This window comes from Procambarus clarkii, chromosome 4 (genome assembly GCF_040958095.1).
Source record: "Procambarus clarkii isolate CNS0578487 chromosome 4, FALCON_Pclarkii_2.0, whole genome shotgun sequence".
In the NCBI taxonomy this organism is placed as follows: Eukaryota; Metazoa; Arthropoda; class Malacostraca; order Decapoda; family Cambaridae; genus Procambarus; species Procambarus clarkii.
Genome location: NC_091153.1, coordinates 46,677,448 through 46,692,865, shown reverse-complemented (window position 1 = coordinate 46,692,865; position 15,418 = coordinate 46,677,448). Strand labels below are relative to the sequence as shown.

Genomic DNA, 15,418 nt, shown 5'->3' with positions numbered 1-15,418 from the left:
CAATTACATCATGATTTAGAAACATTTTTCTAGGTATGTGGACTCAGGAAGCTTATCGAGTTCACTAGTGTGTTTTCACGATGCTTATTGCATTCTACGATGTATAATCAATCATTTATCATAGCCAGAGAGTTAAAAAGAATCTTCCATAAATGTTGTTAATATTTAGTTTTATTGTCAAAATCAATAACATTGTAATCTGGAATACTCTTTCTTGAAAAAAAATTATGAGTAAACATATACATATAAAGCAAGTATAATTTGTATACAATTAGCTTGATAAAAACACAGTATTGTACATGTCAAGCATTAATTTTGTACAATTCTTTCACTAGGTCTTTTCTCCCTCCACCTGAGATCACGGTATGGGACTCTTGCCCCCGTACTTCTACCGCGACCTCTCTTTACACCACGGCCACGACCACGACCACGACTTCTCAAATTTCTCTCTTCCCTCATAGCTCTAATGGATCTGGTCTTGTAAAGGGACCTGAGTTGAGGTAGTACTTCTGCAAACTCATTTTCTACTTCATTTGTAAGTGACTGAGCCATCCAGACTATTGCAGCTAAAAGAGTAATATAAAAAGAATATGTAAGAGAACATGTCAGAAATTAAATACATAAAAGTATATTTCATGTTATTGTACAAGAATTTATACCAATACATTTCATATTAACACTACTGTGTCCAGTGATGGAGATAACAGGTTTCTCACTTTTGGTATCCAGCTTATTCACCTCTTCACACATCACACTAATACACTCGATACATTCATACACAGACCACACCACATTTCCCATTCTACACCAAAATTTCCCCTGCACTCTGCCCACACCAACACAAACACACCCATCACACAGCTAGAAAATTAGGTCAGAGCTCTCCAGACAAGAATCAAGATATCTTGCTGACTGATGCAGGGGCAAATATATGGAAGTAATGCATGTTGAAGATAGGACAGATCAAGACAGAGATGGTGAGTGAATGTGAGAGAAAGCAGGAATCAAGTGTGAACAACACATGAGAAATGTTAGCAAATAAAACTATAGGAAAGTTGAGATACTGTAGTGAATGTCTGACATTTTTCAATTACAACTTTGGAAACACTTTACACCTGTTGTATGAAACAGTGGAGATGCTGCTGTTGATGCCCCCCCCCCCCCTCTCCATTGAAGTGGAAAATGGAGGTAATAACAACAAGGATCAAATAAACAAGACAAACCTTCAATCTGTCGATCACCAGGTTGCAAGAAGAAAGGTTTTGTCTTTACTCGAGGTTGTGCAACAATCTTGGGTCGAGGGGGTATTACTACTGGTGCTAGTAATTCTTCTCTTTCACTTTCATCTCTCTCTAAAAAGAAAAATGCAAATTATGTTCTGTATCTTGGCAGCAAGGGGCTTGCATGTAGTGGGTAGATGAAAGTGTAAGGAAGGTGGTAGGGTGAGCAGATGGGGCAGATGAATGAATGTGTAAGGGAGGTAGTAGGGTGAGTAGATGGGGCAGATGAATGAATGTGTAAGGGAGGTGGTAGTGGAGGTGGCATGTAAGATTAGCTCAGGTCAGGTGATTGTTAGGGTGGGAAAGGGAAATGACTTGTCTCACATTTTTATGTCATTATAATTTGGAAAAGGGGCAGAGTCAGGGCGGAATAGAGGTAAAAAACATGAAACTGTGCACATATTATCGGTGCATATCACAATAAAAAGAGAACCACCATAACTTTCATACTTTTCCAGTAGATAATTTTAAAAGAATAGTAAACATATTTACAAAGCAATCATCTTTGGTAATTTAAGTGTTACTGTAAATCGCAGATAAACATGACTGAGTGTGATGGAGGACAACATCACATACCCTCGACACACAGTCTCAAGTGGGGGGAAAGATGCCATGAGAAACTTCGGAGAATGCACAGCGAACTACAAACGATGCATACTTTGTGAAGAAGCTCATGCTGTAATTTTGCCTGACTGCCCTCTCTGACAAGAGGAATTCAAGAAAATGGAAGAGTTCAGAAAAGTCTTCTCCAGACCACAACTAGTGCCAAAGTTCCACATCCAAAAGACAGCACTCCCTGCTCTACTGACCAGAGCAGAGACCTCACCCAGCAACCAACTGCACCACCACAGCCACCCCAGGCAAGAGCAGTACACTGCCCACACTGGTCTGCAAACACTAGACGCATCTACTGCTCCTTTACAACTTTACCGACTACCTCTGCAACAGCACCTATTGAACCTGCAGCACCTCAGGCTCCTGAGACTTCCACCCACTGCTCCTGCAACAATAACCACAGCACCGCAAAATCCTAGAAGGCCCGACCAAACATGCAGTTGTATCAGCCAAGACAAGTTTGTGACTATTGCGACACCGACACACTACATCCTGACCTGACAGACCCTGCATACTACCAGTTCTCTCATGGCAGAGCCAACAAGGCTACAGCATACAGAAGTCAATCCTGGACGACAACAATGAGGAAGAACGGAGACACCTCCACCAGCAAGAAAGAAGATAGCAGCAGCAGCATGAACAATTGAACAAGAACAAGGGAAGCATACTTACACTACTGCCCCCTGAACATCTCCAAGCTCACTGAACCGCCGATCAATTCAAGAATCGCCGTGCAAGCTGGGTCAAGCCAGGCTCTCTTCTACTGACTGCAACCCCTCTCTCCAAGCTATTCTTCAGCTATACCCACTCAGCCAGTCAATATATTTTTACTATCATATACTGTACAATCTATACATATTCTATGTATCTGTCTACTTTTTATTTTGTTTACTAACAAATTAAGTTGTACATATATACAGTATTATAATTTGTAAATGTTTGCTTAAAGTAGTAGAGCAATTAATTATCAAAGAGCAAGCAATTATCAAAGCAATTAATTCTGCTAACTTACCTTCACTTATGTGTTGAGAGAACTGAGCCAGTAAGCTGAACCCTGAAGAACTCTTGCCAAAGTTGAGATCTTTATCCACTTTTACATACTTTTTCCCTTCCTCTCTTTCACTTATCATGGTTTGTTTTGCCTGTAAATTTCAATGAAGGCATTAAGGATTTTTAATAATGTGCAGGAAAAACAGAAGATAAAATTTGCAAATAATGTTAAAGAGTCAATCCTGAGTTGCATCGATTTGCAGGACAAAATAGGTAAATACGAAATGTGCATAAATGCAAGAACTGCATGGTAAAGCATCACTTATCAACAATGGTATGGACCAGCAGCGGCTGTGTGGATCTACAACTACGGTGTAGACAGTTCCTTTATGACAAACAAGTTACGTCCTAAGAGCACGAGCGTAAAGCAGTTGTTCGGAATGCAAAGCAAGATTTTTCATAGGCTATAAATACTATAAATATTGCCTGCGTTCCCAGGCAACCAAAAATCCTCACAAAACCAATATTTTGGGGACATAACAAAACTGGGAGATGATTTGAGATTAACTATATTTTCCTATCCAAAAGGTGTTTCTGTCAACTTTAATCTTTCACAGGAAAAACACAGCTTGAAAAATATCGTATTTACAATGTAGTTACAGTATTTACAAGCGATAATATATGAAAAAGAAACTGCAGAATTTTCCAGCCTTGTATGAGTGTTAAAAAGTACATTTGTCTATAAATATCATCAGCGTTGGCTCATGCACATTTTATGAATGTCACAAATTTGCTTGTAACATCTGACTCATAAATGCATTAGCTTGCATAACTTCAAAAGTGTCGATAAACAATATCTGCTCATAAAGTATCATTAAATAAACAATTTATCACGTATACTGAAGAGCAAATATTATATAGCATACTGAACAGTCCTCACCTCTTGCTCTTGTGATGATGGAAGTAGTTTATTTGATATAGAGCCCTCAGCACCATCATGTCTGGAAGTATTCAAATATTTAGCCATCTTCTTGAGATTATCTTGAGATGATTTCGGGGCTTTTTAGTGTCCCCGCGGCCCGGTCCTCGACCAGGCCTCCACCCCCAGGAAGCAGCCCGTGACAGCTGACTAACACCCAGGTACCTATTTTACTGCTAGGTAACAGGGGCATAGGGTGAAAGAAACTCTGCCCATTGTTTCTCGCCGGCGCCTGGGATCGACCCCAGGACCACAGGATCACAAGTCCAGCGTGCTGTCCGCTCGGCCGACCGGCTCCCTATCAGCCATGTCAATATCAGCTTATAAAGTAATACAGTACAGTATATAGTATTTACAAAAGTAGTCCATTTTAAATCAAAATAAATTTGGTTTATTTTTCTTATGCAATTATTTTTTAAGGTTTTATCATAAACTTTGAAAATTATGAGGTATAAGTCACATTTACAGTATAAGTCACACACCCAGGAGCATCAGGGTGAAAGAAACCCTGGCCATTTGTTTCCGCCTCCACCGGGGATCGAACCCGAGACCTCAGGACTACGAATCCGAAACACTGTCCACTCAGCTGTCAGGCCAATTGGTATCATAGTACCAAGGTACTATGGTACAATTGCTCAGGAAAGCAATTGAGGGGGCCCTTGGTCAAACAATGGCAGGAGGCTTCCTGCTCTATATTCAACGTGAATATTTTGAATGAGCTTATGGATAATTAAAAAAGAAGAAAGTTATTAAAAATAATCAGTTCAATTACATCAAAACAAGAAATAACTTTCGTCGCGGTGGTAATTCAAGATTCAGGCTCTTATGGTGAGGTGATGACTTACTGTAAAGTGGTAATGAGGGGGGGTGATGATTTTGATAGTAGTGGCTACTGATTGATTGATTAATTGACTGATAAAGATTAAGCCACCCTAAAGGTAGTATGGGCATGAATAGCCCGTAAGTAGAGACTCTTTCGAGCCATTACTAGTGCCAATAGCTGATACTAGAGATCTGGGATGGATGGAGGTCTTCATGGTGGATTTCAGCCTCGGTGGGCTGGCTATACAAGTTATGGAGCTGGTGGGTTAGTGTAAACCTCTAGGTCTTCCGTTTTTAAGTGGCTACTGAGGAGTTGTGGGAGAGCTTAAACAATTTTCATGAGCTGAGTATAACCCAATTTTGTTTTTAATAAAAGCTGCAGCTTATACTCATACAAATACAGTATATTTCCCAACTGCTGTGAAGGACTTACTTGAGGTTGGTGAAGCACCCATCTGAGGCTTTTAAATCAGCCAAGCTCTCTACCTGAGCCTGGTGATCATCTTGGACAGTCCCTGTATTATGGCCATCATTCACATGTTCACCAACCCTCATATTGGTCTCGTCTCTTTTCTGAAAACAATTCAAGCATGCAGCCAATTTAGTGACAAAATTATAAGCCAAAATACAGTACCTGGTGATAATACAGAAAAAAACGAACTGAAAATTCTATTACATAGTCTATGAACAGCATAAAAACATGAAGCTTACAGGGCTATAAAAAATGGGCAATACAGTATAGAACTATAAACAAAAAATATGAAACACTTGGATTTTGTTAAATCCAAGCGGTTCATATTTTTCATAAATCACCTTCATCTCTTGATAAATCTCTAGCAGAACGAACTAGACTTTCAATACATTTTTATGCTTAAAGTAAGAAATTAAGTACAACCTGGCCTAACCTCTTTCTTTCTGGCTTTCTTGCTGGCAGATGCAACTGGTTCCAACTTGTCAGGTTCCAGATCAATGAAGAAGCCTTCATCACTGCCAGCCATCACGTCCCCAACATCAGCGTTACTTTTGTTCTGGTCATTTGTGTCGTCATCAGAATCGGCCCACACCGAGCTAAACTTTTTAAAGCTGGACATCATTTCCTCTTCAGCTTTATGTTTCTTTTTTGACTTACATTTTGCTGACATTGACTGCTCAGGTTCAGCAGCTGAACTGTGATCTGTGCTTCGTCTCTTTTTCTTCCTCTTCTCCTCCTGAGCATCAACGGTAGGTACGGCATCTTCCGACACCGATATTTCACTTGCATTACTTTCCCTATTCGACGTTTTATGTTTCTTCTTCTTTTTAATTCCCTCCTCCAAAGATGCATCATTCTCGACCTCACAATCTTTTAGTGATCTCTTCACATTAATACTATCATCTTTCTTAACCGGCTTTGTGAATGTGATGGCAGGTGATTTATCTATCTTTTCCTTATGACCAGACTCTTGTTGTTGCTGTTTAATGGAAGCTCTCTCTCTGCTGAGGCGATCTAAGAAACTTTCTTTGGCTGGTTCTACTCTTAGTTGGGACCCTAGCCATGAGCACCCATTCAGCTGCCTTATACCTGGAAGCAGATACAGTAGTGTACTTCAAAAATTATATCAATTTAATAAACAAAATATACAATACTGTCATCATATAATGATTTGTGAAAATCAGTAGAAACCATGAGGATTATAACTAAGAAAATAAGGAAAATAAACAGAGAAAATAACGTTAAATTGGTGTTATTTGTTGCTCGAGTACTTGCCTGGGAGACGAGTTGTGTGTGTGTTTATATCACAGTTACTAATTAGTATCCTGTGTTAACTTGGTTTACCATCTATGTGTTGCTAGAGGAAGGTATAACTGTGCAGTAGAGCGTGCTTCAAGCAGTGTTGTCATTTGCATTCAAATTTCACCGAGTGTTCCAAGAATTTGACAGTCATTCAATTTTGTTGGCCTCTAGCAAGTATGCATTTGTTTCAGTAAATGTTTGGATATTTTATCAATGTGTTTGGTTAGCCTACCTTCACTTACTAAAGTGTTTGCCTAGGATCATGAATGAATATGAATACGTACAACCAATTAATCCTGAACTCAGACTCTAGACCACAGAACGATAGAAAATTACCAGGCGGCAGCAGCAGGCGAGCCTGCCAGATTGGCGACCATTCAGGCGTAGTATTATTAGTGGGCCTTACAGGAGGAGTATTATTAGTGGGGACTAGGCCAGTAGTATTGAGCCCTGAGCAGTGCTGAGAGGAGATTGCAGTACAGGGAATTGTTGGTCTTCTCCCACTCCTCATGGGGGACAAGGCTGGATGTGTGACTACTGTACTTCCATGTATGACTAGGTACCCCTTGCTGATAGAGGCAACATAGAGGAGAAGAATGCCACATTACAGTAGAAAAGAGAGGGGCAGGGGAGGAGATAGCGAGAGATGAGAAGGGAAGAGAGATAGGAAGAAAAAGATATGAGAGGAGGTGGAGATTGGGGGGCAGAAAGACGGTACCCATCATAGTATTTTTATAAGAAATATTAAAATTAAGTTAAATCAAGAAAAAACCCACAGTACTTTACGTTGTAGGAGCAGGAACAAAGCTGCAGTATTACTTACATTCATCAATCTTCGATGAAGGTGCATCTATATTAACATATGAAAATTTCAACATAACATTTCCATCAGCATCAGTTCTCTCCTTTAGATCAATGCCCGACACGGTGCCAAATCGGGACAGCCTCGACCCAAGGGCATCTTCGTCAACTTTCTCACTCAGACCTCCGACAAACAAACGTGTCTTTGGCATCGTGAAGTTCTGTACCTACAACAAAAACAAAATTTAGCCCATGAATAATATATTTCACATGCACCATATTACAACTGCTTTAGATATGGTTCGATCCCATATGGGCAATCAACATGTGTAGAGTATTTGCAGATTAAAGGGCAGGGGGGGGGGGCGGTGGTGCAGGATAAACGCATCAATTGCCCGAATAATCTTGCCCGAAATGCTGTGCGCATTAGTGGCTTTAAGCATAGTATATACTAGCAACTATCTAAAAATCCAACATTTTGCTTGTAACTTAATAACTTTATGTAACTTTCACCTAGATGAAAAATATTTATTTATTGAATTGTGACACTAGCTCTCCCCATGTCTAAATGAATTATGGGGTTCAGTCCCTGAGCCCATTGTGTGCCTCGAACCCATTCCACTACCGCCCACAGGATGGGGTCCACTACCGCCCACAGCATAGGGTATGGGGTCCACTACTGTCCACAGGATAGGGTATGGGGTCCACCACCACCCACAGGATGGGGTATGGGGTCCACTACTGGCCCACAGGATGGGGTATGGGGTCCACTACCACCCACAGGATGGGGTATGGGGTCCACCACCACACCATAGGATGGGGTATGCTTTAAGGGAAGAGTATGCTGTATTTGGTGTAAAATAAATGAATTATACACTCATATCTAACCCAAATTCAAGTTTGTGAAATGACTCGAAGATATTTGATGTCAAGATGTCACCGTACTATAGAATGGATATAAATTCACTTGAACGTGTCCAGCGTAGGATGACAAAGTTAATTCCCCAAATTAGAAGTCTTTCATATGAAGAAAGATTAATAAAGCTTAAATTGCATTCACTGTCAAGACGAAGAGTTAGGGGTGACATGATAGAAGTTTACAAGTAGATGAATGGACATAACAAAGGGGATATTAATAGGGTATTAAAAGTATCAACTCAAGACAGAACACAAAACAATGGGTATAAATTGGATAAGTTTAGATTTAGGAAAGACTTAGGTAAATACTGGTTCGGTAACAGGGTTGTTGATTTGTGGAACCAATTACTGTGTAACGTGGTGGAGGTGGGGTCCCTCGATTGTTTCAAGCGCGGGTTGGACATGTTTATGAGTGGGATTGGGTGGTTATAAATAGGAGCTGCCTCGTATGGGCCAATAGGCCTTCTGCAGTTACCTTTGTTCTTATGTTTTTAAGACAAGTCGCTCCTCAATTGGCTTTGGCCAAAAACAACAAAATTATCCTAATATTTTATAAAACTAAGCCGTCAAAATACAACACGAGTAGTGTTGTTGTTGCTGTTGTATGGCCACACACACGTGTCCACACACGTGTCCACACATGTGCCTCAACACTTCAGGTGTGTACGCTCTTGTCTGGTACAGTTATTGGTGTCCTTCTTGCTTATGTCCTCGGGGAGTACGGGACAGTGGTGGGACACTGCCAGGGGGACACACCAGAGGGACACAGGGCCAGGGAGACACAGGGCCAGGGGAACATACTAGAGGACACAGGGCCAGGTGGACACACCTCACACTAGGGGACACACCAGGGGACACACCTCACACTAGGGGACACACCAGGGGACACCTCGCTTCACTACCACAACAGTAGCCCAAAGGATCCCAGGGTTGAGTTGCCGCAAATCGCGAGCTGAAGAACTAAAAGTCACAAACTTGACTATAAAAGTAACCAAATATATATTTTTTCGATTGATTCAATTTTCAAAATATACTACACAGCTTATTCTATCAGTAGCCGAAAAAGAGTAGTAAGTAGCGACATACATTCTAGTCTTTTCAATTGCAATACAATTATTCTATCTGGTAACTCTATTGGGCTACAAGTAGCCCAATCTGTGATCTATGTACTTTTTTATTTTATTATTATTATTTTCTAGCACAAATGTGGCCACATATTTACAATATTAAACATCATATATATCCCTGCATCACACGTTATAGTTGGCACAGTCCGTATTGCTGAAGATAGCCAGCTTAAGGACTAAAAGTATATCATTTATAATAAACGTAGTCACATATGTTTTTCAGCGGTTGACACGCTTTTATAGAGTACATAATCCAGCTTGTTTTAAAAGTAAGCCAGAAATTGCAAATAGGGACAAACAGCTGGCTTTTTTCAGTGGGCCAAAGCAGTCCATTTGGGCTATAAAGAGCAAATTTGGGCTATAACTAGTGAATTTGGGCTATAAGTAGCGAATTTGAGCTATAAAGAGCGAATTTTGGCTATAAAGAGCGAATTTGCGCTATAAAGAGCGAATTTGGGCTATAATAAGCCCATTTGGGCTATAATGAGCCCATTTGGTCTATATAGAGCCCATTTCGGCTATAAGAAGCCCATTTGGGCCACTTGTAGCCCAATTTGAACGGCGGGAGGCAGCGTGACGTCATCAACATGATGCAGCGTTTCAAAATAAATATTTATTTAGTACATAACAATATTAAAAAAAGGCCGCGTTTACAATCCTGTTATTTCAAAATGACTTTCATATTAAGAACATAAGAACATAAGAACAAAGGTAACTGCAGAAGGCCTATTGGCCCATACGAGGCAGCTCCTATTCTATAACCACCCAATCCCACTCATATACTTGTCCAACCCGTGCTTGAAACAATCGAGGGACCCCACCTCCACAATGTTACGCGGCAATTGGTTCCACAAATCAACAACCCTGTTACTGAACCAGTATTTACCCAAGTCTTTCCTAAATCTAAACTTATCCAATTTATATCCATTGTTTCGTGTTCTGTCCTGTGTTGATACTTTTAATACCCTATTAATATCCCCCCGGTTATGTCCATTCATCCACTTGTAAACCTCTATCATGTCACCCCTAACTCTTCGCCTTTCCAGTGAATGCAACTTAAGCTTTGTTAATCTTTCTTCATATGAAAGATTTCTAATTTGGGGAATTAACTTAGTCATCTTACGCTGGACACGTTCAAGTGAATTTATATCCATTCTATAATATGGCGACCAAAACTGAACTGCATAATCTAAATGGGGCCTAACTAGAGCAAGATATAGCTTGAGAACCACACCAGGTGTCTTGTTACTAACGCTGCGATTAATAAATCCAAGTGTCCGATTTGCCTTATTACGAACATTTATGCATTGATCCTTTTGTTTTAAATTCTTACTAATCATAACTCCCAGATCCCTTTCGCAATCCGACTTCGCAATCACAACACCATCTAGCTCGTATCTTGTAACTCTATCATCATTACCTAACCTCAGAACTTTACATTTATCAGCATTAAACTGCATCTGCCAATCCTTTGACCATTTCAAAACCCTATCTAGATCAACTTGAAGTGATAGTGAGTCCTCCTCCGAATTAATTTCCCTACCGATTTTCGTATCATCGGCAAATTTGCAAATGTTGCTACTCAAACCTGAATCTAAATCATTTATATATATTATAAACAACAGAGGTCCCAGGACAGAGCCTTGAGGCACTCCACTTACAACATTTTCCCACTCTGACTTGATTCCATTTATACTAACTCTCTGTTTCCTTTGGTATAGCCATGCCCTAATCCAGCTTAATATAGCACCCCCAATACCATGAGACTCTATTTTTTTAATCAGTCTTTCATGTGGCACTGTATCAAAAGCTTTGCTAAAGTCAAGGTATACAACATCGCAATCCTTACCACTATCAACTGCCTCAACAATGCTAGAATAAAAAGATAACAAATTTGTTAAACATGAACGGCCATTTATAAAACCATGTTGCGACTCAATTATTAATTTATGTTTTTCAAGATGAAGACGAATTTTATTTGCTATTATAGATTCGAGTAACTTTCCCACAATAGACGTTAGGCTAATTGGTCGATAGTTAGACGCAAGTGATCTATCTCCTTTTTAATACAATTCATTGCAAATATTACAATAGATACACGTTTCACAGCGTTGCCTTAATACACATATAAGGCTTATGGCAATTGCCATATTTTGCTGGAATTATAGGCTATACTTGTATAGATATATACACTGAATTAAGTGTTTGTGTATAAGTGATCTGCAGCGACATTAGTGGAGTTTCTCGGGACTAGTTACTTTAAAAGGGACCGTTTCCTGTCCGAATGTAAAAATACCAATCATATGTAATCTCGCCAACTCATTGTACCTTCTTGCAAATAAATTATTATTATTATTATTATCATTATTATTATTATTATTATTAATTTTAGTATTATTATTATCATTATGGACTTTAAATTGGTCGTTTCGGGCACGATATGATTCGTCGAAGCTCGTTTTCCGTTTGTTAAAACCGTATATGTTGTTATGCTAGGCCCCATTAGCTTAGGTTAGGCTGTAATAACTTAGATTAAGCTGTATTGGGCTAGTTGGGTTAAGTTAGGTTGAGTTGGGTTGAGTTAGATTGGGTTAAGAAGGTTTCAAAAATCCGGTGGTGAATGGTGTTGTTTACAACGCTTACACCTCCGTGGCTGTTGGGTGCGTGTTGGTGGTGTCCACAAGTGTGCCTGTTAGGTCTGGCTCGTTATGTCCGTGTCCGGGGCTAGTTGATTGTTGTTTAGTAGTTAGTATGTTCTGGTGATGGCTGGGGTCCCTTACATACCCTGGGAGGCGGGAAGACAAACTCACGTGGCGCAGTGGTAAAGCACTCGCCTGGTGTTTCACGAGCGCTTGGCTTGGGGTTCGTATCCTGGTTGGGGGAAGATTGACTAGCCTCCAATCCTTAACTGTAGTCTTAGTGGGACATTAAGCCCCGAAATCATCTCAAGATAACCTGGGGTGCTACACAGCCTCCACGGCTTTGTGCCATCTATTGATAATTAATTACTTCCTTTCACCTGGTATAGTTATTTAAGTAACACTTTAGAGCCGCGTTTCTCTTCCGGGGTTCCCCAGAACCCCCAAGGTAACTAGAGGTTCCGCAAGAGGTAGTGATAAATAGGCTAATTCTAACCATATGCAAATTATTTTTGAGTCTTTTTGCATATAATTTTGTTCTCATTTAACCAGTATCAAGAGCAAAGTTAGAAAACGTCTTTCAGCTGACAATGGAATCAGTGTGTTTATCTAAAGTACAACTGAATAATTTCAAAGTACAAGACGTTTGAGAAATGCTGCTTTAAAAATTCCAGACCCTGTACCTATTATATTAAAATTCACAGATAATGCAAAAATTAATCAGACTTGCAAAGCCTTCTACATGAACTCCACGAGTGATCAGAAGACTAGAAAAGGCTTTTCAACGTTGAACACTGCAATAATAATATAATAATAATAATAATTTTTATTTAGGCAAAGGTACATACATAAAGAGATTTTACAAAGTTTGTTGGCTTTATAGATAGAGCTAGTACATACAATGCCTAAAGCCACTATTACGCAAAGCGTTTCGGGCAGGCAAAGACTTGGCATTGTTCAGTATTGAACAAGGCAAGTCTTGCATTGTGCAAGACGAGGCATAACAATACACATCTTATATCAACAACACTATCAAGCAGCAGATTGGTGAAGAAAATAGGAATTAGGATGCACCAGTTGTTGAAAGTTGCACAAGTTGGAGCTGCAGTAAAAAAAAAAAAATCATTTCACATCTTTAAGTTAAAATATTTTTCAATTTTATTCTTTCAGATACAACTATTTTCTGTTTAAAGAAAATTTTGCTGCTAGCCATAATGAGTCGTCGGCAGACCCCCAATGAATTTCTTCAGCAAATTATTGGCCGTCCTGTTGTAGTGAAGCTCAACTCTGGAGTTGATTATCGAGGTACTGTATTGTACTGCATTTCACTGAAGATTTCATATTTATGTATATTGAACATTTACATTTTTGTTTCCAACCACACTCGGTGTTTTACTTTGTGAAGCAAGATGCTACTGGTCCCATTGGAAGGGTCATGCTCTGTCATGACAAGTCATCATGTCAGATCAGAGCAATAGGGAACTTTTCAGATATACCTGTCGGTACCAGGGAGATGGTAAAGAATGATCAATCATGGCTGGAATGACCTATAAAAGATTAATACTGTATATAAACAGTGCTTCCAAACCCTACTTGGCATCTTTAATTACTTGATGACCCATTTGATCATGTCCCTTGATTGTCACAAGGTGACAGTACCCATGCCACAACAGATTTTCCCGAGAGCCCCCATATTCTTTCCCGACTAGTACCCATGTAAGTTGTAGGTAGGATAAAGTTGTCATACTCAGATGGTTACCAATAATCGACAGTACGGCACAATTCCAGAAATGCAGCCATGATAAAAAAAAATTCTTATGATACATTTGCATCCAAAGAGCAAGGGGAAAATAAAATTGTTCTTGAGTTTCATGCTCACTGAGAGGTTTCAGGTATGCTGTATAGTTATATTGGCCTAGCACTTTCTCCTCATATTATTATATATATGCTGTAATTCTACACTGTCTAATAATTAATTGTTCATTTATTTAGGTGTACTGGCATGTCTGGATGGCTACATGAATATAGCACTGGAACAGAGTGAAGAATACTTGAATGGTCAACTGAAGAACAAGTATGGTGATGCATTTATTAGAGGCAATAATGTCCTTTATATCTCCACTCAGAAGAGAAGAGGCTGATTATTGGAGTAGAATTTTCACATTGCTTGTAATGGACTTTGACAGGTACAAAATGGTGTTTTATTTGTAGCCACAAGTTTGATGTTAAATAATGAAACAGGCTTACAGTATCTCTTTCTGTAAGGGCAGTAAAAAAATTTTTTGTATCAAAGCATTTTGTTCAGGATTTAATTTGTATTTTGTCCAAATAAACTTAAACGTTGTTTAGCTTAAAGCTACACTAAGCATTATTATTTACTTTTGATGACCTGAAAGGCTGCTAATATACTGGAGTATGTACTCCTGGCATTTTCCAACACACACACTGGTGATGTTGTATTATACCTTGGCTATATTGTATTATTCCATCAAGGATCTGACATTATCAGCTCAACCATGTTCAGAGATTTTTTGTCATGGCTGCAGGACTTTGATTATAGAATAATGTAGCATACTGTACAGTATATATGTTACAGCATTGTTGTTGATGAAAATCAAAATACTTTTGAGTATATATCAGAATACTGTACATGCATTGCCAAAGAAGTCATGCATTTGTATCTGAGTTACTTACATTATGCAAAAGCATTTATTTTTGTTTGAAATAAAAATGATCATTGTAATATTACAATAATACCAGACTGTCATACATATTTGGTTATAATGATTGAGAATAGAGCAGTGGTTCTGTACATCTTTATTTATATGGAAACCTTAAAATGTAATAGTTGTGAGAAAGTAAGTATTGTAATACTGTATTTACAATAATCCCCAACTCGGCTACTTGTTTATTGTAACATTTGAGATACAAGTGGTTACAAAATGATTTTGTAATTAAAAGCTATAATGGATAAAAACTGAATCACTTGCTCACCTTAATTTGTTTGAAATAAACTGCTGCATTATTTGACCTTTTAATTTTTATACTAAATTAGCATTTATCATATATAGCCTCTCATTTCCAATAGTAATTTACATGTTATTATTTACACCTCCCTTCCCCACATGGCGGCTCGAGCCCTCTTTAACTCCAAGGGTAGTCAGGTGTGGCTTATAAAGTTCATCTTGTGCCCAACAAATAGGTACTATATGAAATATACTCACCTATCCAGATTATGATGAATGTTGATAGTACAGTTAGTAGCCAAGCTTCAGAACCCTCACCTTAATAGGCCTGGTACCATGCAGCTGGAGGAGTTTGATTACCATCCTGTGATTGTGTAATACAGTGAAAACATTATTTTATCAACCCATTCAGTACAAATTTTAACCATCTATCTAGGAAACCTGACCTTTTGATCTTTCCACTTCCACATCTGGGGCAGAGGTATTGCACCTCTCTTGGGTTGCAAC

At 39.0% G+C, this 15,418-nt stretch overlaps 2 protein-coding genes across 8 annotated transcripts; one reads left to right on the top strand and one right to left on the bottom strand.

The window, feature by feature from the left end:
• Positions 1 to 153: 153 nt before the first annotated feature.
• Positions 154 to 9,140, bottom strand: LOC123749485 (uncharacterized). 5 transcript variants are annotated; one of them, XM_045731590.2, is made up of 8 exons: positions 9,040 to 9,140; positions 7,284 to 7,488; positions 5,592 to 6,247; positions 5,120 to 5,259; positions 3,826 to 3,886; positions 2,908 to 3,037; positions 1,224 to 1,352; positions 154 to 566 (listed from the first exon to the last, which is right to left on the bottom strand). In XM_045731590.2, exons 2-8 carry the CDS (start codon positions 7,471 to 7,473, stop codon positions 310 to 312), a joined length of 1,563 nt encoding a protein of 520 aa, XP_045587546.1. In that variant the 5' UTR covers positions 7,474 to 7,488; positions 9,040 to 9,140; the 3' UTR covers positions 154 to 309. The 5 variants fall into 5 exon arrangements, with proteins under 5 accessions (XP_045587546.1, XP_045587549.1, XP_045587570.1 ...); XM_045731593.2 differs by having other exon boundaries at positions 9,059 to 9,119; XM_045731614.2 differs by having other exon boundaries at positions 9,009 to 9,099.
• On the top strand, positions 8,805 to 14,970 carry LOC138370312 (U6 snRNA-associated Sm-like protein LSm6). Of its 3 annotated transcripts, none has more exons than XM_069334478.1 (3): positions 8,805 to 8,838; positions 13,116 to 13,250; positions 13,938 to 14,970. In XM_069334478.1, exons 1-3 carry the CDS (start codon positions 8,820 to 8,822, stop codon positions 14,084 to 14,086), a joined length of 303 nt encoding a protein of 100 aa, XP_069190579.1. In that variant the 5' UTR covers positions 8,805 to 8,819; the 3' UTR covers positions 14,087 to 14,970. The 3 variants fall into 3 exon arrangements, with proteins under 3 accessions (XP_069190579.1, XP_069190584.1, XP_069190592.1); XM_069334483.1 differs by lacking the exon at positions 8,805 to 8,838 and adding an exon at positions 11,864 to 11,966; XM_069334491.1 differs by lacking the exon at positions 8,805 to 8,838 and adding an exon at positions 11,977 to 11,997.
• The last annotated feature ends 448 nt before the right edge of the window (positions 14,971 to 15,418 follow it).

What these genes read in the sequence shown, in the direction of transcription:
- LOC123749485 (XM_045731590.2), bottom strand. Translation starts at nt 7,473, where the DNA reads ATGCCAAAGACACGTTTGTTTGTCGGAGGTCTGAGTGAGAAAGTTGAC. An exon ending in TTCATCGAAGATTGATGAAT is followed by an intron (nt 6,248 to 7,283) that starts GTAAGTAATACT and finishes ATCTGCTTCCAG; the next exon opens with GTATAAGGCAGCTGAATGGG. An exon ending in TGGTGATCGACAGATTGAAG is followed by an intron (nt 567 to 1,223) that starts GTTTGTCTTGTT and finishes TTACTCTTTTAG; the next exon opens with CTGCAATAGTCTGGATGGCT.
- LOC138370312 (XM_069334483.1), top strand. Translation starts at nt 11,927, where the DNA reads ATGGTGTTGTTTACAACGCTTACACCTCCGTGGCTGTTGG. An exon ending in TACACCTCCGTGGCTGTTGG is followed by an intron (nt 11,967 to 13,115) that starts GTGCGTGTTGGT and finishes TTATTCTTTCAG; the next exon opens with ATACAACTATTTTCTGTTTA. An exon ending in CTCTGGAGTTGATTATCGAG is followed by an intron (nt 13,251 to 13,937) that starts GTACTGTATTGT and finishes TCATTTATTTAG; the next exon opens with GTGTACTGGCATGTCTGGAT.